At 40.9% G+C, this 20,030-nt stretch overlaps 1 protein-coding gene across 4 annotated transcripts in view; it reads right to left on the bottom strand.

The window, feature by feature from the left end:
* AVIL (advillin) overlaps positions 1 to 20,030 on the bottom strand; it is a 39,307-nt gene that overhangs the window by 7,791 nt on the left and 11,486 nt on the right. For 3 of the 4 annotated variants that reach the window (XM_069972248.1, XM_069972247.1, XM_069972246.1), the window contains exons 2-12: positions 14,899 to 14,996; positions 9,957 to 10,031; positions 9,394 to 9,590; positions 7,417 to 7,525; positions 6,042 to 6,152; positions 5,026 to 5,231; positions 3,507 to 3,585; positions 2,955 to 3,053; positions 2,648 to 2,801; positions 1,668 to 1,768; positions 71 to 208 (exon numbers count right to left, since the gene is read on the bottom strand). In XM_069972248.1, coding sequence (XP_069828349.1) covers positions 71 to 208; positions 1,668 to 1,768; positions 2,648 to 2,801; positions 2,955 to 3,053; positions 3,507 to 3,585; positions 5,026 to 5,231; positions 6,042 to 6,152; positions 7,417 to 7,525; positions 9,394 to 9,590; positions 9,957 to 10,031; positions 14,899 to 14,964 — 1,335 coding nt within the window. In that variant the 5' untranslated portion in view covers positions 14,965 to 14,996. Of the gene's footprint in view, positions 1 to 70; positions 209 to 1,667; positions 1,769 to 2,647; positions 2,802 to 2,954; positions 3,054 to 3,506; positions 3,586 to 5,025; positions 5,232 to 6,041; positions 6,153 to 7,416; positions 7,526 to 9,393; positions 9,591 to 9,956; positions 10,032 to 14,898; positions 14,997 to 18,328; positions 18,390 to 20,030 lie in introns of those variants that run through there. The other variant, XM_069972250.1, reaches the window with a different exon arrangement.

The raw sequence follows: 20,030 nt of genomic DNA, 5'->3' as shown, positions 1-20,030 counted from the left end.
CAAGGTCATGTCAAGTATTCCAAACACCAGTTAAATATCTAACAGATTTGAAGATGTTTATCCTACTTACTTGCCATATGTAGAGGATATAATGTGGCTTCTTGTTTACTTGGTATGTATAGAGCACAAGGTAACAGTCGCCACCATAGAAAAAGCCAAACCACTGGGGCTCCACTGGTACTAACTCTAGATTCTCAATCCTCCAAACCTGAAAAACATCCACCAAAATAAATATATATATATATATATAGTCACCCTTACAAAACAAAAATCAGTATTTTCTCAGCTTGTGTGATGATTTACTGTATATGCTCATGTAAATGAGACCTAAACCATACAGATTCATGCACAGAGGTACTGTAGAGACCATGTATCTTCATGGAAGCCCTACAGCCAGGGCCGTATTTACCACTAGGCACCCGTGGTCCGGTGCCTAGGGCATCAACTTGCAGGGGGAAGGAAACAATTTTTTATTTTTTTTTATTTTTTTAATCTTACACCTCCTGTTCAGACTTGCCAATAAATCTGGTGTATTTTAAAGGGAGTAAGGGGGGAGGTATGATCAGGTCTGGTGTGGCAGTGTTGTTCAGTTTGTTTTGGCTTTGACGTCTGGAGCTATTACCTACCAATCCTGTGGTGAGAATACCTTCAGACAATATGCAGATGGCTCTAATCATTGATTCAATGTGGAAATGTATGTTTTAAGCAGTTAAAAACCATGAAAATGCGATTAAGATAATCTTTCTGCATGTAGAGAGATGCATGTGGCCGAAACCACGTTCCCCCACGCTCCGCAAGATGGGGGCGTCTTCAGGTTTAGTGCCTAGGGCAGTAGCAGCCGTTAATACAGCCCTGCCTACAGCTATAATACAGATATATGAAACAGCAATATTTATAAGCCATTACTACCATTTAGGCATATCTACTTATAGGGAACCAATATCAACATTGTTTGCACATAAATCTAAAATTTCTTCCTACCAAACCTCCATCTCTCCTAACATACATTTCCTCTGTTTGATCAGGCAAAAACCTACTTTTATTTTTTTCTTTCTTCATGTTCAAATGTCCCCATACTAGGTATTTGGCAGTCTTTCAGTCCTAACTAGTCACGGGCCGGGAGAATTCCTATGCTGTAAAAATGCTTCTCTGGGAGTAATTCTAGTACAGTAGCTGCCTGCCACCTCATGTCTTCATCACAGCACTGACGTCTTCACTCAGCTAGACATGCGCAGTACAGTGGCGTTCAGTCCCAGATACCTGTTTAGTATACTCCACATGTCCAGCTCAGTGATGACGTCTGTGCTGTGACAAAGATATGGGCTGGCCTCAGTGACGCAGGCAGCTACTGTATTGGATTCACGCCCAGAAAGGCATGTTTTTAGCAGCTGAGAATACCACTTTAAGAAGGCTTCCACGACCCAAACCTAGCTTTACCTCTCATATGCATACTGTATTTCAAATTAATAAACCTTAATAATAATAATAACATGTGTATTGGCATTTTATGGCCTGTCTAGTAGATAGTTACTGTAGGGTCAGATTATTATAACAAAATAAATATATATATATATATATATATATATATATATATATATATATATATATATATCATAGCATGCGGAGTGAAAACAAAGAGGGCTTAATCCGATAAAACTATTTCTTACCTCAACACTGCCGCTTCCATCATCCACCATGCGCTCCTGGGCAGCCACTGCTGGCTTAGCATGAAGTAAAGAGGCATCAAATTTCTCTTGGCTGACTTTAGCTGTAGTAAAAAATGACATTAGATTAAGCATTTATTCACGTTCCAATCCTTTCTTAATTCGTAGCTGTAAATCTAACACGAATAAGGCTTCTAAAACTTTATGTAGTTACGTTTCCTCAGTATAGAGGTTGTATTAAAATTGCTGATTTATGTCCCCATCCCAGTCACTTGTGTTATTTGGGCTCCTTTTATGATCTACTTATTGAATTTATTTATTGTGCAGTTTTATGCTTAAAGTTCGTTACTGTATTATGTTTGTACTAAGAACATTTATAATTAATAAAACTGTGTTTTTGTAGGACATTGCTTGATAGTGTCTTTGGTTGTGTAGTTTTTTTTATCGTTTGTAACTAAGGAGACACACTGGTCTGCCTAAAAACAGCAGAATCAATTCAATTAGGTTTGTTAGTAAAGTTACGTCTGTAACTTATGTAAATTTACAATAAAAAAAATATCCTTGCAAAAAGTGCACATAACCTTTCTGCGAATCAAGAGATGCTTCCTACTTGTAATTTGGAGCAATAGACTCCTATACACCTAAATTATTCTAACAAGCCTGCCACAGATATTATAGAAAACCATCACAATGTCTCTCAGTTAAAAAATAAGGATATTCATTAGAGATGAGCGAACCTCGAGCATGCTCGAGTCGATCCGAACCCGAACTTTCGGCATTTGATTAGCGGTGGCTGCTGAACTTGGATAAAGCCCTAAGGCTATGTGGAAATCATGGATATAGTCATTGGCTGTTTCCATGTTTTCCAGACAACCTTAGAGCTTTATCCAAGTTCAGCAGCCCCAGCTAATCAAATACCAAACGTTTGGGTCCTGATCGACCCGAACCCGGTTCGCTCATCTCTAATATTCATACATACTTACCAATCTTGCTGGCACTGTAGGCATTTCCCATACCTACAGACTGGTCTTTCACAGACCATTTCTGGAAGAGTTGTTTGAACATAGCGGATTCTGCCCCGTCATTAACCATTTCCACGTTGGTAGTGTGCGAGTAGGATTTCATCTTAATGAACTCCTGGTAAATGCAACACCAGAACAATTAGCATTTTAGATACTTGGGGCACTGGAATGAAGCTATCCATTCAGTATAAGTTATGCTTCATTACATAATGCAAAAAAACTACAAGACAATTATAAAGATTCAAGGATACAGGAATGTTCTGCTTACCAAAGCTTTAGACATTGCAGTTTGTTTTTCTGCCTTTGTAGCCCCTTTTCCTTTCCAGACATATATTTTGGTCCCTCCCTGGTCCAATATGTAACAGTCCTGAAAAGAAGTTTGGGGGTGCTTCATTGTGACATATTTGAAGGAAATTATTATCATCAACAATATAAATTTTTCATCCCTCTCCATAGCTTCTGTAAATGTCATTTTCTCTATAACTGTAATGCGTGGGCTGGCTCTTCCTGTTGAGGAGCTGGAAGTGAGCTGTGACCAATCAGATGTCTGCTCTCTGCTGCTCCACCACACAGCATGCACTCTTACACAGGAGGCTGTTACCCCACCCCACCCTCTCCTTTCTGTCCACAATTAATGAAAATATACTTTTTGGTGACTAATATGTGCTTTTGTAGGTGATGTCGTTTGTATCACAACGTGCTGTGTATTTATATGTACATTTATCCATAAAATAATGTTACCATATTTTCACCAGGTATGAGGAGACATTTTCGGCAATGCCATAGTAGGAAGCATTCTTTTTAACCTGGTGGTCATTACCTGGTGGTTCAGCATTTCTTGAACCAATGGACGTGCTGCCACCTCTGTCACCTCCATCTTTCCCCCAGCATCTGAAACACTAACAAGAAGACACAGTTATAAATCAAATCTGTGTCTTTTCGTTATCTACACCTCTCAAGGAGTGAGGAGTAAGATACACTTAGAAACTGGATAAAATTGTTTTCTGTACCCAGGGCCGTATTAACAGCTGCTGCTGCCCTAGGCACTAAACCTGAAGACGCCCCATCTTGGGGAGTGTGGGGGAGAGTGGTTTCGGCCATATGCATTTCTCTACATGGAGAAACATTGTCTGAATCTCGTTTTTTATGTCTTTTAACTGCTTAAAACATAAACAAATTTCCACATTGAATCAATGATTAGAGCCATCTGCATATTGTCTGAAGGAATTCTCAACACAGGTTTGGTACGCAATAGCTCAAGGTGTCACAGCCATACCAGACCTGAACAACACCTCCACACCAGACCTGACCATACCCCCCCCCCCCCCCTCAAAAAGACACCAGATTTACTGGCAAGTCTGAACAGGAGGTGGGAGACTAAATAAATGACTAGTGGTTAATAAGGCCCTGCCTGTACGTCACCTGAGTTTGTATAACAACAGCCCATCCCATAAATCATGTATGGAAGATAAGATATGATAACCCTTAAAGTTGCATTTGTAGAATATTGGTAAACTCTGACATAGTTTATATGTTGCAGATTGTATGCTGTAGATTTTAGAATCAGTTGAATTATTTAGAATAAATCAATATAAATATAGAATAAATCAATATAAATAAATAACTGAACACAGCACAAAAATCCTAAGCATAAAACCTGCAGAGTATATAATATATGTAAACTTCCCCTCTAAGAGAATTTGAGAACTACAAGTAGGCTATGCTCACACAAAATTGAATTTACATGATTAGAGATGAGCAAATCAGATTTGTTTTGCTTCCTACGAAGCAAAACTGATCTGCCCTCATTTCCTTTACTCTGCCCGAGTCCACCTGGAAAACATGGATACAGCCATAGTTAGTATCCTTGTTTTCCAGGCATTTTTCAGGTGGTTCCCAGATGGTTTCCTCCCTCTCCACAGAGCCAGCTGAGTAAGGGATATGAGGGCAGATCAGTTTTGTTTCGTACGAATCAAAACAAATCTGATTCGCTCATCTCTAGAGATGATCATAAACGTTATTCACAGTCGTCATTATCAAAAGATGGCCATCATTTGGCGTTAAATGATGGTCGTCCAACAAACTGTCCATCTTTTTGAATTTGTGTGAATATAGCCTTATACAGATGTTCACACACAACAACAAACAATGCAAAGAATAACAAAAACCTCTGATAAAAAGTAGTGCCACAGCACCAGAAGACTGGAGGATACCCACAAAATGCTTTATATGAGCATAAGAAATGAAATTTTGTAGTTTGTGGTATAATATTAGTTGTACAGAAGGAATAAAATAAACCTTGTATATGTACTTATTAACTGTGTGGCATTAACACTTACTGGTACAACATGATGTTAGATTTTTGTGTTTGGTCAGCAACTTCATCAGCACTCCCTGGACCTATATTTTGGGTTCTTTCTCCAAGTGTACTTGTAAGAAGCTTCATTAACTCTGGTGATGCTTGCTCATTGTCACCTTCAATAACGGCAATCTCCATCCTACCTCCTCTTTCCCGGTCACGGATATCTTTGGCTAATAACATTCCCTTATGACAGTACATAGAAATAACAATATTAGCATCACTTTAATTATCTGAGGGCTCTCACAATGTCTGATAGAGTGGTGGGGAAAATCATTGGGTGTTAGCAGTGTCTTAGAAGTAAAAGTCACATAGTACTTTTATAACTCATAGTTAAATGCTGGAGGTTGTATAAATGTTACATGTTAACATGTAAAAAATAATCCTAACGATTTTTTGTACATTTGCTCCTCCTTTAAAATGCTGAGCTGGGCTGTATAGCTAGAGGTATAACCAGTAGGAAGTGGGAGATTGTGATCCCGCTGTATAGAGCTCTAGTGACATCACATCTGGAATACTGTGTCCAATTCTGGAGACCTCACCTAAAGAAAGAATATTAATAAAATAGAACGGGTCCAAAGACAGGCTCCAAAAATGGTGGAGGGTGTAAAGCATCAGGAAAAACTTCATCTAACTCTGAACTCTCCACCGCGGAATCCCGCCATGCTCAGTGTCCTGCAGTATCTCTATGGAAGTGTGTGCATGCCTCTGCTGCCGCCGATCTCCGCTCAAAGAATTTGCATGTCACTTCTCTGAGTAGATAGGGGGGGAGGAGGCGCTCGCTTCCATAGAGATACTGCAGGACACTGAGCACGGCAGAGTTTTTGCTCAGTGTGAATGGGGCCTTACTGTGTATTAGCCATCTGTCTGGCCCGGCCCTGGTCAGTCTAAACCAGGCCCTAAAGCTGCTTCCCCTTGGACACACTGACCTAAGAGAACTTGAGAATACTAGACTTGTGCTAAACTTTTATGTCACCAGAACTTCACATCACATACCTTCATTCTCTCTGCCTTGTTGCTGTCAGGTCCATTCCACTGAATGATAATTTTGCCGAGGTCCAATAAGAATACATCACCAAGGTTAAAACTGCTCCAGTCTAGGCTCACCTATGTGCAAATATCAAAATGTTAAAGCATATGCTCCTGGTCTAGCAGAAACAGGTAGCAGAAAAATAAAGAGGTGTTCCTATAATATAAAATGATGGTTTATTGATAGGCCAAACCATCCCTTTATGTCGGGTGTGGGTCTCATAGGTTGGACAGTCATAAGACATTGTTCCCTTCAAGCTGCCTATAGCTTCTAGAGATGCCCCTCTCAGCTAACACTGTGGCCCGCTCAGTCCTCCGAACGAAGATGCAGTGAAGTAGAATGGGAACTGTCATGTCCCAGCTCCACCATTCATACTCAGCCTGGCAAGATCTCCTGCTATGGCCGGCGCAATGAAATGATGTCATTCTTCTTGCCTGGGGGTCTCCTCCCTGAGGTTCACAGGCTAATGCTATATGGGTATTATTACTGTATAAGGTGCACAGGTGGTCTTATTACATATGGGAGAGCACAGGGGATATGTTTACTAAATGAGGGACACATGGGACATTATGATTATATGGGGGAGCACAAGGGGCATTATCACTATGTGGTGGCATAGGGGGGCATTATTACTGAATGGAGGGGCTTTATTACTGCATGGGGATACAAGGGACATAACCATAAGGTACACAGGGGGCATTATTAGTGAGGACATTATTATCGTTAGAGATAATGATATTTATTTGTATAGCATAAACAGATTCCACAGTGCTAAAAAAGTCAACTTTGCTCTTCTCTAACTATGGTATTGTACAGTTATGGGGGCACTATACTCTGCAGGGACAAATCACATTTGGGAGAAGTCTCCACGGTGATCAGATGGAGAAGATGGAGAATAAAAGAAAAAGAGAGCAACTCCGGGAACCTAAGAGTCACTTGATCAGGCTGCAGAGATTCTATATTATATTAGTATGTACCACTGTTTTGGGGGTAACATTGGTTATACTGGTCTTTGCAGTAGATACAGCAAATATGGTCATGGTGTGAATGGATTATTTGGCTCTTGTATAGTTGTTAGTTAGCTTTTGGATTGATGTACTGATTTTCTTATGCTAGGTTTTTATTTCGTCCACCTTTGCTGGAACACTGCCCAGCTATCTAACCACTCCGCTTAGCACCTGCTGTCATAAAGTGATGGCATATCCTAATAATATATATCTTTATAGGATGGGAAAACTTGCTGAGGTTACTACAGGGTAATATCTGAGGAATACATTGGCATCATGTCATTAAACCGCTTTAGTCATGAAAGTATCCCATTTCTGGGTTCCAGATATTTACCTCAGTAGCAGTGACATTTCTTTTTCCTTTAACATGAAGTAGTCTCTTTACATCATACGTGTTGGTGTCTACATGTTTCATGCCAGATGCTACTCCTCCTTGCTTATAACTAAACAAGATACAAAGAAAATATACATCCACATTCTATAGTAAATATATAATAAAAAGTGCATAATAATGTGGTTAGGCCAGGTTTCACATGAGTTTGGGCTTGTGGAAACCATGCGGCCCGTTCTCCAACCAATAGTTTTACTGATAATCCCAGCAATATTGGCTATTGGGCTTTATAGATAAGAAAAAACTTTTAGGATATGCACAGTGTTTGGTCTGCAATGTCTACCTAAAAATAACCTCATATCATTGCCATAAAATTTTACTAAAATGGGAAAAACCATTCATTTTTCTCTAAAGTGCAGAAACTTAAAGAGGATGTACCACCAGGTACATCCTGTTTAAGCTGAAACCACGGATCGAATGGCGCCGTAACGGGGAAGCCGATGCCGCGGTCCGTTTTTCGGACCGCGGCCCGGTTCCAGTGCACGGCATCGTTCTATGCACCGGAAACGGCCAGTGCTCAAGCACTGGAGGCCGGCCGGGCCGCCCCCAATGGGAGGGAATTCCCTCCCCTGTATGACGCGGATCCATTCATTATAACGGAGCCGTGTCATACAGGGGAGGAAATTTCCTCCCACTGGGGGTGGCCTGGCCTACCTCCAGTGCTTGAGCAGCGGCCAGTTCCGGTGCATAGAACGGCGCCGTGCACAGGAACCGGGCCGCGGTCCGGAAAATGGACCGCGGCACCGGCTTCCCTGTGACGGCGCCATTCGATCCGTGGGTTCAGCTTAAAGAGGATGTACCTGGTGGTACATCCTCTTTAAAGTGTACCTGTCGTTATATAAAAAAAACTCTTGACATGTCAAAAGTTTTAATCCGTTCCCGTCTAAGTGTTTAGACCCCTACCCATCCTAAAAAGCCTGACCCTTTTTTTAAAACTCAAAGTGGGGAGCTGATGGCTGCAGCTGCTGTCCTCTTCCAATTTTATCCCCTGATTGGTGTGGGTCTGAGCACTCAGACCCAGACTGATAAAAACTTTTGACATGTCAAAAGTCTTTTTTTATAACAACAGGTACTCCTTTATTATTAAGCAATTTTTCAGACCATTTTTGAGCCATAACAAAGTGCCCAAAATACTCTGTGACCATAGCTTGAGGTTCCGACTTTAGCTTTTCATTCAGGCTAGGTTCACACACAGTAAAATAGCGTAGGATTTTAAAATGGCCGATCCTTTTTGCTTTCTTGCCTTTGCCCCCAATGTAGAATACATGAACCGAGCTGAGTGTGCATGTGTATGTAGGGTTTAGGGAGACCGCTATTGGCAATGTATGTTCAGTTTAAGCCGGGTCACAGAATGGCCGGTGTTACTGAAGATCATCCCAGCCGGTACTGCAGTACTGGCCGGATGATCTTATTTTCTGATGCATCCGTGTGCACCCACATCCCAATTCACTGCTTCACACAATAGACCGTGCGGGCGGAGCTTCATTGTGTGAACTGACATGTTCTGTGCGGCCGCTATTCAATTAATAACAGCCACACAAAACAGACATGCCAGTTTTTTGTGCGGCCGGTTCATGCACATACAACATATTGTTTTGTATGAATCACGGCTGTTGTTGCAAACTGCCACAACGGCCGTGATTTATACAAAACATGTTATGTGAACATGGCCTAATATTGTGTAAAACCCTTTCAGCGTTTTATAAAAGCACAAAGTGAGACTCCTAAAGAGAGTGGTTGAAATTAATGTTGAGATCCAATAGAAGGGTAACTATATAAAGCAACTACAAAAATACAGGAAAAGATAATGCCAAAATAGAATATAAATCATGTCAATGTTGTCTATGCTTAATTGCCATTTATATAAGACTTTACTAAGATTAGGTCAGCACACTAACGCTTGGTTCTACCATTACTCACATGATCCCTTGCTTAAAGTACCCCTTGAAAGACTCTGACTCGTATCCTTGAACCTCCCGATGCTGGACTGGGCTACCACCCAAATAGTCATCCAGCTGAATGGTATATATGGCGGCTGAGCCCTGCTCATCTTGAGACGAGTCCTTTCCAATCCAGTAGTGGATATCATAATACAAGGAATTGCCAGATTTTCTTGTCTGGAATTTAAACATGAACAATCAATGATAGTTTCCATATTTGGCTTTTATGTTCATATTATCCATTATTTATTAACCATTTTTAAAGTGAACAGACAGGACGTCGGCGCAGAAAAAAAGCTAAGAGTATTCATATTCAGCCCTGCATTTACTGGATTCTGTGCCCCGGGTAAAAGCTTTGCTGGCAGCATCTTCTGTTTGCTTACACTGAGGCTTGCCAGTTGTTCATACTGACATCCTATTCGTTTTCTGTTTACATATTGATTATATTGTTTTTACTTCCCATAGCTACTCAGCATATTGTGTAATGTGTAGAAGTCAGGGATGAGTGTATAAGCAGACTCTCCCTATTACAGAGTCACTTACAGAGAGCAGCAGGTAACAGTCTCCTTCATAAAAGTTTCCATGGGCTTTCGGTGGCACCAGCACAAGGTCCATTTTCTAAAGAAGCAGAAAAAAAAATTATATCAAGGGCTCTGTGATGATTAGTCATATTTTTGTTCTTACATTTCTTATGCACCATTGTGCAAAATCAAGATTGTACTTGAAGGTCCTATATAATGTTGAGCGATCCTACAGTAGATGCAACTGAACCTGAACTGTATGCTTCGACTTATGATTGCCTGCATAAATGTATGCTGCTATCAAAGTGCTCTGGGGCCTAGAAAAGATGCGTACAGCCCTAGGAGACCTAGGACTGTCATCTTGGACTTTTCAAGGTGCACTTTGAAAGTCCTGAAGACTAAAGCAATCAATAGCCGAGCCATCAGGTTCTGCCACATTTAAGGTAAGTTCGCTTAACAGTAGTTCTATATATTTTAGTAAACCTAAAGGAGAGCAGAAAACTGTGTTACAATTTGGTTCTCTATCGCTGATCCCTGTGGCAAACAGTAAAGAGAGGGACCCCCACAGCAAATACGATTGATACCCCATTATGATGCTAGATTTTGTCACCAAGTACTTGTTCCCTAAAAAAGCTCACCATACTCCCTTTCCCTAACACTTATGCTAAAGGCCCTATTACACAGGACGAATATCGTGTGAAAAATCGTTATATCGTTCAAATTCAAATGATAATCGTTGTGTGTAATTGCAGACAATGATTAAAAAATCACTCGTATGTCGTTGATTTAGATCTGATCCTAACATTATCGTTAATCGTTTGCTAATCGTTCGCTGTAATTCCAAGTTCGTTTGCTCAAGATCCGCATTTTTTCACTAATTGTTCAGTGTAATTGGACATTGTTCATTGTTTTTCTGGGATCAGAAGGAATAAACAATCACAATAACGATCGTAGTAACAATCGTAACTAACGACCATCATTCTGTATAATATAGTGAACGATTTCGGGTTAACGCTAAACAATCTCGTTTGTGATCATTTATTGTTAGTCGTTAATCGTTAAAATTCACTACGTGTAATAGGACCCTTAGTCTTCATTGGCAAAGAACAGGTCCTCTTCAAGCAGTAGAAAAAAGAATGGACCAATTCAGACTGGATAACCTTTTCCCACAATCCTATAACAGCTGCAACGTCTAAAAAAAATTATAATCAAAAACCTTTCCTCATATTGATGTATAGTTTTGTGGGAAAAGATTCATTATAACTTGTAATTAATTCATTTAAATCTCTGGTTCAGGTCCAGTGGGCGGTCCTACCCAGTGACTGGCAGCCTTCTCTGTATCAGTGTGCATGCAGAGATAACTGTATGACCACCAACTGGACTCCTAAGCCCAGACTAAGCAGAAGGATAAATGGAAAAAAAATACAAGTTCCACTGAATGTTTCCCATAAAGATGTATATCAGTCTACTCAGCTCTTCCTACACTATACAGTAACTTGATTATGATATGATGATTTATTGAACAACATTATCACAGTGACAGGCCTGAGGTTTTGCAAGTAAACCTTTCCAAGTTGTGCTCCAAATACTCATACCGTGTGCTATCCAAATCCAGGCTGCTATATGACTTCACCTTAAATAGCATAGTAGCATAAACTGAGTATACATGTTTACCATAAGACCGTATGGATGATGTGTCTCTCAATGTATGCGCATACACTGGCATATGCCACAGCGCTGCTTTGGAAGTGTGCACTGAGATTTTTTTCTGGCATACACAGTAAGGCTATGTTCACATAACATATTGTTTATGAAAAGAATGACCATTGTTTTCAGTTTACACAACGGCCATTCTTTTCAAAATTAAATGATTCGCATTGAAATCAATGCAAACAACGGCCGTTTTTCATACAATGTATTGAACAATGGCTTTTTTTTGCTACAGCCATCAAAATAATGATCATGTCAATTATTTTCAGCCGTTGTCCATAGACTTCAATGCAATTTGCATTTAAAACAAAGGCTGTTGTTTTGAGTGCCAAACGGCCGTTGTTTATACGTTGTGTGAACATACTCCCTGACGAAGCTTGGAGAGCGAAACGGCGTTGGAGTGTGAGGTGGGGGACCAGTGTACTTGGACTTTGTATACAGATTGGTAATTACATGTCATCCTTATGGACTTGTTTGTTTACATGTGATTCTTATCAGCGTACTGTAGCAACTGGCACTGTCACTTTATTATGCACGTTATGCTGGATGAATTATTAATTGTACATACACTTTCTGGATGCATTGGCACTTTATATTTATTTGTCCCGGTCGCTTGGTCTCCCGCCTCCCCAGGTCTTGTTTTTAATGTTGTTTTCTGTGATTGATTTAATAAACTGACAATTTGGTTAACATTAGACTTTGGATTTTATTAATTCTTATTTTGGGTTCCCCATGTGTACAATTGGTGTAGCTCAGTTGTGTGAACATAGCCTTGATGTAAATTACTTCTTGTGTCTGAACTCCCCCTAACTATCATCAAGCTACAGATTGTGCTGAATACTTATCTTGCTGCTAACATAAAACAATAAATAAAAGATGGAAGAATAATAAACGGTAGCCAGCACACATGCAGTGCAATAGTATTGTCAACATATTCAGGGCAGGTCAACCAATTCGAACATGAGACAGATAGAATGGTCTATGGTTTACTGTTTCTTAGCATCTAGTCAGCCCATCAGTTCTGTTCTCTTCTAAAACATCATCATAATTACACACATTATTTAAATATAAAATTTATTTAAAAGGGGTTGATCACTTTACAGTAAAATTGTTCCGTGTACAGTATTAGTAAATGTACTCACTGTATATACTGACAGCAGCTCCCTGTGTACCTCATAGAGCTAATATCAGACTCCCCTCCTCCAGGCTGGGCTATCCTGCTCTCTGTGGGGATCCTGCCTCAGTGGTGGACACAGAGAGTGGGGCATGGTCACATGCTCCTCCATGCTCTGCCATCTTAAGGACAGACTCACTACAGAGCAGGCCAGTACAGCCTGGATGAGGGGAGTCTGATATTAACTCTATGAGGTACACAGGGAGCTGGTGTCAGTATATACAGTCAGTACACTTACTAATACTGTACACTGAGCAATTTTACTATAAAGTCGCCAACTCTTTTAAATATTCAAAATTCTATAAGATTCTCTAGAGGAGTAATCGTTCCCAAAATCTAAATTCAAAAGATGTGCAAACATAACTCAATTTTAGGGGATCAGCCAAGTGAATAGGGTGACTACCCTGACCATACAACAGCGGCTACTGAGGGAAAGAAGAACCAGGTGTGTTGAACGCTTGATATTTCCTGTGCATGTCTGTTGGTGTACCATTTCCCTTCCACTATGAGGCTATGTTCACACTATGTATGAGACCGGCCGTTCCGTGACTCCAGCCGGGTCACGGAACGGCCGGTCTCAGCCCGGATCATCACGGCCGATACTTAAGTACCAGCCGGATGATCTTTCCTCCGTGGAGCTCTGATGCGGGCGCATGAGCGCGCGCCCGCATCAGAGCTTCCCATAGCACACAGTGAAGCAAGCAGCCGGAGCCGCTCGCTTTACTGTGTGAACTGACAGGTCTTTCTGCGGCCGGAATTCATTGAATTTCGTCCGCAAATAATGGACCTGTCAGTTGTTTGCGGCGCCGTATGGGAACCGGCCGGAGCGTATACGATGTGTGCACGCTTCGGCCGGGATCCTATAGCAAATAATGCTATGTTCCACCCCGCAAATTTACGTAGTGTGAACATAGCCTTAAACTTCACTTGCTTGGCCAAGCATGCATGAGAATGACAGCAATGTGTATGGTAGCCTTACTTTCCCAGAATTATTTAAAGCCTAAAATAATAATAATAATAATAATAATAATAATAATAATAATACGGCCATGAAATGTCTAGATAGCACAACTTGTTTACAAGGTCCAGGGAATCTGTTTGGTTCTCTCTGGTTACTTCATAGAGGAAACATGTTCTTCTTGTCTGACCTACTAAATAATTGCAACGTGTCATTTAATAAACCAATGTCCTCATTTGCAAAGTACAGTAAATCACATTGGTTGTGTTGCTGCCCGGGCTCTGACTGTTGTATACACACAGTAGTCTTGGCACAGTGTCATGTGTCATTTGTATAATTTGGCACATGAGTAATTGAACTGAAAACCCTGCCTCAGCTAAAAAAAAGTGCATCAGTGCAAAACACTGTAAGCATATATTCTGCTGCCTGATGCATTCTGGGAATAAAACTACAAAGCCAAAGCACCACTACATAAACAGATGTGCCGTAGAATAAACTTATAATGTATTTATTTGCTTTGTTACTTTTCTGTGCCCTTTATGTTTTTTTTTGTATAGAGCAGGCTGCTCTGTTTTGTTCAGAGTAAGCGCCCTTGCACACTACGGAAATCATGAGGATAACTTGCTGCAGATTCCGTCGCTTGCCCCACCCCCACCCCGCGCGCTCCCACTTGAAGTTCCTCCAGTCCCATAGGCTCCATTCTATGGTCAAGCTGATTTCGCTGTCTGCCCAAAGAAAAGACATGTCAGAGGAATCCACCTGGGCGCGAGCCAGTGGGAGCGAGCGGCCAAATCTGCGGCAGGTTTCTGTAGTGTGCAAGGGCCCTTAAATGAGTAGAGCTGTCTAATGGCTTAGTCTCCAGTCCTTCTCTTTCTTAACACTGTAACACTGTGATGTTTATATGCTCTAAAGCGTTGCTTTTACCTTAAAAAAAACTTTTGTTATGTTAACAGTATTGATTGCCCACATGCTGAGTGTTCACCCCTTCCACACACCCTTCCAATCACTATATAGAGCCAAGAGAAGCACACGACTGAGCGCTTCACTTCTCATCTCCCTGCTCTACATGTCTAATTGCAGGAGCCAGGCTCTGTCTATTTGTAGTGTAATATTCACACCTACCTCGATTCTCCAAATTAAAAGCCCAGGGGTTTTGGTGACTGCCTTAAAGGCACCACTGAGCGCCATGATTCTTCTGGATCTGTGTGTTCTTCTGAGACCTGGAAAACATTATAGAACAACTAAGACTGAGAGTACATTTATATGCTGCAGATTTAGTGTAGTCATTCCGAACATTTTCCCCCTTAATCTGAATGGGAATTGTAGAAATCATACACATGACAGAAACAGCCCCATTTAGTTGTATTGAGCAGATTTTTATTCACTGAACTGTTTACATCTTATCATCTGTGTTTGACGCCACCATTACAGTAAATCCAGACGTGGTGTAAATGCTGTAGATATTTATACAGTGGAAAATCCTCAGCATTTCAACATCAATTTCCACAGAAGTAAATTTTACGTTCCTATGAACATTCATACAGCTAATAATCGGCCTATATAAAGGCCTTTGAAACTGAATCTCCATGTGTCTAAATCTATTCCTTTTAAGAAATATGCATTCTTCTCATTACACCTAAATGTAATGGTTGGTTAAAGTGTAAGGCTTAATGGCTGATTCTTCCATTTGGACAATAATTATAATTCTGCAGAACAATTCTCATTATATGATGTGAAAAAAACAATAATACAATATCCTACTAGCCGCAGCTTCATGGGCTATTAACCTCATCTAATGTGACAGATGCATTTCCTCTGATTGTCAGAAAGATTGTCTTGCAGTGATAATGCTGTGTAATGTAGGTTACAATCTTGTGTATAGCCTCTTACTGTGACTTAAACAAGATTGTATAATTCCTTTTAGAGTGATCTATGTCCTGAGGGTCTTTACTGTAAACACTGATCCAATTTCATATTGCATAATACTATTCAGAGGTATAATGATAACAGAAGAAGCCGGCCTTCTAACAAACAGCAATGGTCTGCAACCCATGACTCTCCCTATAACACAGGAACGGTTGGGACGCCTGAGTGTTCTTGTGTTCTCTATGAGGAGGGCTAAACTGCAGCCAGAGAGTTCTGGCTATGGCTTATCTCTGCCAGAACAAAGGGACCTTAAAGAAAACCAATCACCTCCCTGATGGAGTGTGAACCAGCCCCAGTACCTTATACAGTGAAGGAAATAATTATTTGATCCCTTGCTGATTTTGTAAGTTTACCCGCAAGACATGAACAGTCTATAATTTTAAGGGTAGGTTAATTTTAACAGTGAGAAATAGAATATCAGAAATAAAATCCAGAAAATTACATTGTATAAATTAGACAAATTTATTGTGCAAAAAAAGACTTAACGTGTACCTGGCATTATAACTTTCAAAATCTAAATCAACAGTAGATGTGAAATAAAGCAAGTTTCCAATTTACATTCATTATTTTTTTTGTTGTTATCATGCTGTAAAACAAAGCTGAATTTACCAGAAATCCAGGTCCAGTCTCCTGAAGGCAGATTTTGAAAAAAACAGACTAAACACAGGAATTCCGGCCAGTACAGAGAGTCACGGCTCAATGTGTCGATCAATCACATGGACTGTCTTCTCTCTGTGAGTGCGCAGATGGCCTGGGATACACAGGACTTCCTGTTTTTCTGACTGAGCAAAAAACAGTTAGAAAACAGGAAGTGACGTGTTTTCCATGATAACTAAAAAATAAATAATGAATGTAAATTGCAAACTTGCTTTATATCACATCTACTGTTGATTTAGATTTTGAAAGTCATAAAGACAGATACACTTTAATACTTGGTGGCAAAACCCTTGTTGGCAAGCACAGCAGTAGAGTTTTTTTTCGTGGTTGATGATGAGGTTTGTGCACATGTCAGGAGGAATTTTGGTCCACTCTTCTTTGCAGATCACCTCTAAAGTATTAACCCCTTCAAGACCGAGCCCACTGATGCACTGATGTCCGGGTCAAATTATTGCAATGTTTCTTCCCGCCTTCTAAGAGCCATAGCGCTTTTATTTTTCCACCTACAGGGGATGGGATGTCGTTTTTTGCGCCATGATCTGTAGTTTGTATAAGTATCATATTGGTGAAAGAGAAAAATTTTGATCGCTTTGATTTTGTTCCCTAATATACAATTTTAAAAAATCAGCAATCCTGGTGGGGGGTTTTGTTTACGCTGTTCACAATGCGCGAACAATAATGTTATATTTTAATAGATCAGTACTACTATATACTATACATACTATACTACTATATATAATATGTTTATTTATTTTACATATTTAGATTTTTATAATGGGCAATGGGGCATTGTAAAATTTTAATGGGGGGTTATATAAGGGTTTTTTAAAAAAAATACATTTAAAAACTTTTTTCTAATTACACTTTTTTTTTTTAACTTTTATTTTACTGTACAACATGCAATCATTAGATTGCATATACTGATCTATGCTATGCCATAGCATAGGATAGATCAGTGTTATTGGTGATCTAGGCATAGAACCTGCCTGAGAGCAGACTCTATACATAGAACGCCTATCCGACAGGATGGAGGTAAGTGGCTTACCCCCGCCCGTCGGTACATGGCTGCGGGAGTCCCAATCAGTCAATGACAGGGGCTTGTCCTGTCACTTACTACCTCAACGACGCAATTTCTGTGCATCGGGGGCGGTTTCCACGGAAAGCTACAGAGTGGCCCATAGGAGAGAGAAGGGGTCTTCTGCCACTGCTCCTGTTACATCGTCACTGTGCTAAACATGTTGAAAAATCACGATCAGTTGATGTGTAAGCTGATCATTTTTTTTCAAAAAGCCCTAAGCGATTATCATTGGGAACGGTCACTAATCTGCCAAGTACGGACGATAATTGCTTTGTGTAATAGGGCCTTAAGATTTTGAGGCTGTTGCTTGGCAACTCGGAGCTTCAGTTCCCTCCATACGTTTTCTATAGGATTAAGGTCAGGAGACTGGCTAGGCCACTCAATAACCTCAATGTGCTGCTTTTTGAGCCAAGCCTTTGTTGCCTTGGCTGTATGTTTTTGGTCATTGTCATGCTGGAGGACCTACCCATGACCCATTTTTAATCTCCTGGCAGAGGGAAGGAGGTTGTCACGCAAGGATTATACGGTACATGGCTCCATCCATTGTCCCATTGATGTAGTGAAGTAGTCCTGTGCCCTTAGCAGAGAAACACCCTCCTAACATAATGTTTCCATCCCATGCTTGAGAGTGGGGACAGTGTTCTTTGGGTCACAGGCAGCGTTTCTCTTCCACCAAACACAGCGAGTTGAGTTATTGTTATAGAGCTGAATTTTTGTCTCATCTGACCACAGCACTTTCTCCCATTCCCTCTCAGAATCATCCAGGTGTTCATTGGCAAACTTCAGATGGGCCTGCACATGTGCCTTCTTGAGCAGTAAGACTTTGTGGGCATTGCAAGATTTTAATGTAATGTATTACCAATGGTTTTCATGGTGACAGTGGTCCCTTACCTTGAGATCATTAACATAGATCATAGGCTGTATCCCAGTTTTCCAGGCGGTCCTCTTGCTGTATCCAGCTTCTCCACGGAGCCGTCAGACAGCGGGAATTGGAAGCCAACAGTTCAGGTTCATACGAACCCGAACCTCAGCCGGCTCACTCATCTCTAATTACAACATAACAAAATGTAAAAAAAAAAAAAAAAGGAAAAGGCTCTGAAGACTTTCTGAACGCATTGTATAGGGCCAGAGTTGCAGTCATTTGTAGGGACTGATAACTGTGAGTGAAAATAAGGGGGATTTGTGACTACCCTTTATAGGGCAATGTATCTGCCATTTGTGGGGACAGACATTGAAATATATGAAGGACTTAACCCTTTCCCGCATGAGGACGTAACTGTACGTCCTCACGCGGGTGGGGGGCGTTCAGAGCGGGCCGCGGCTATTAGCGGGCACGGTCCGATCGCCGTGCCCGCTAATTAAGTCTTCAGGTGCAGCTGTCAAAGTTGACAGCTGCATCTGAACACTTCAGAACAGCTCTTCCCTGGTGTCTAGTGGGGAGATCGCTCCCCCGTGACGTTGTCACGGAGGAGCGATCTCCGTGACTGGTGCCGGGTGGGGTCTGCGCCGTAATGGCGCTGATCCCGGCTCGGCATTCGGTTGCTTCCGGCTGCAGCAGCCGGAAGCAATCGAGTGCCTATCTCATCGATCTATGCTGCATATCTATGCAGCATAGATCAGTATGAGAGATCAGAGTGCTTATACTAGAAGTCCCCCAGGGGGCTTCTAGTATAAGTGTAAAAGTTAAAAATAAAGTGTCATTATTAATAAAAAGCCCCCTCCCCTAATAAAAGTCGGAATCACCCCCCTTTTCTCATTTTATAAATATAAATAAATAAATAAACATGTTTGGTATATTAATTCATCCCATTCCTGATCTCGCACGGTAATTTCACTGCGCATATAATTTTTTTCTGCTTTCGCAGCATATTTTAAGCATAAATTGCCTGTCATTGCAAAGTATAATTAGTGACGCAAAAAATAAGGGCTCATGTGGGTCTGTAGGTGTAAAAATGCAACTGCTATGGCCTTTTAAGCACAAGGAGGAAAAAATGAAAACGCAAAAACGAAAATTAGCCTGGTCCTGAAGGGGTTAAATAACAGCTCTGAGGGAACTGCCTGTTTTTATTATGGGAACATTATTGCTTACTTATTTATAAATTCATTGTGGTGTCACTGAAAATGGGGCATGTGAACATAGGCGGCAGTGTGCCTATCCGATGTGCTGTTAGGCGAAGGTCCCTGTTATTTTATTGTGAACTATTAGATAGTACAGAGGTACCTGGGTTTAAAAGTAACTTGGATTAAGAGCGTTTTGCAAAAAGAGCTCACAGTTTTTCAAAATTGTAATGTGGATTAAGAGCATTGCTTTGGTTTAAGAGCTCCCTGCACTGGGTGTGAGCGGGAGTGAGGGAGGCACATGGTCTGCATAGTGTGGTCTACAGCTCTGTACTCTGACCCAGAAAGTCTCCTTTACCTTCCAAATTATAGTAGATCCACTTCAGGCTGGGGCTTACATCAGGGGACAGAACTGTGGAGGTAATCTCTTGAAAGCTGTAACCCCTCTCTTCCTGGACAGAGAGTGCATTTATGTGCCCACATATACTTAGTTGATTCCTTTATGCTCCCTGCAGTCTCTGTCAGCCCTTGTGTT

This window comes from Dendropsophus ebraccatus, chromosome 5 (genome assembly GCF_027789765.1).
Source record: "Dendropsophus ebraccatus isolate aDenEbr1 chromosome 5, aDenEbr1.pat, whole genome shotgun sequence".
Lineage (NCBI taxonomy): Eukaryota > Metazoa > Chordata > Amphibia > Anura > Hylidae > Dendropsophus > Dendropsophus ebraccatus.
This window is presented reverse-complemented; position numbering and strand designations above follow the sequence as displayed.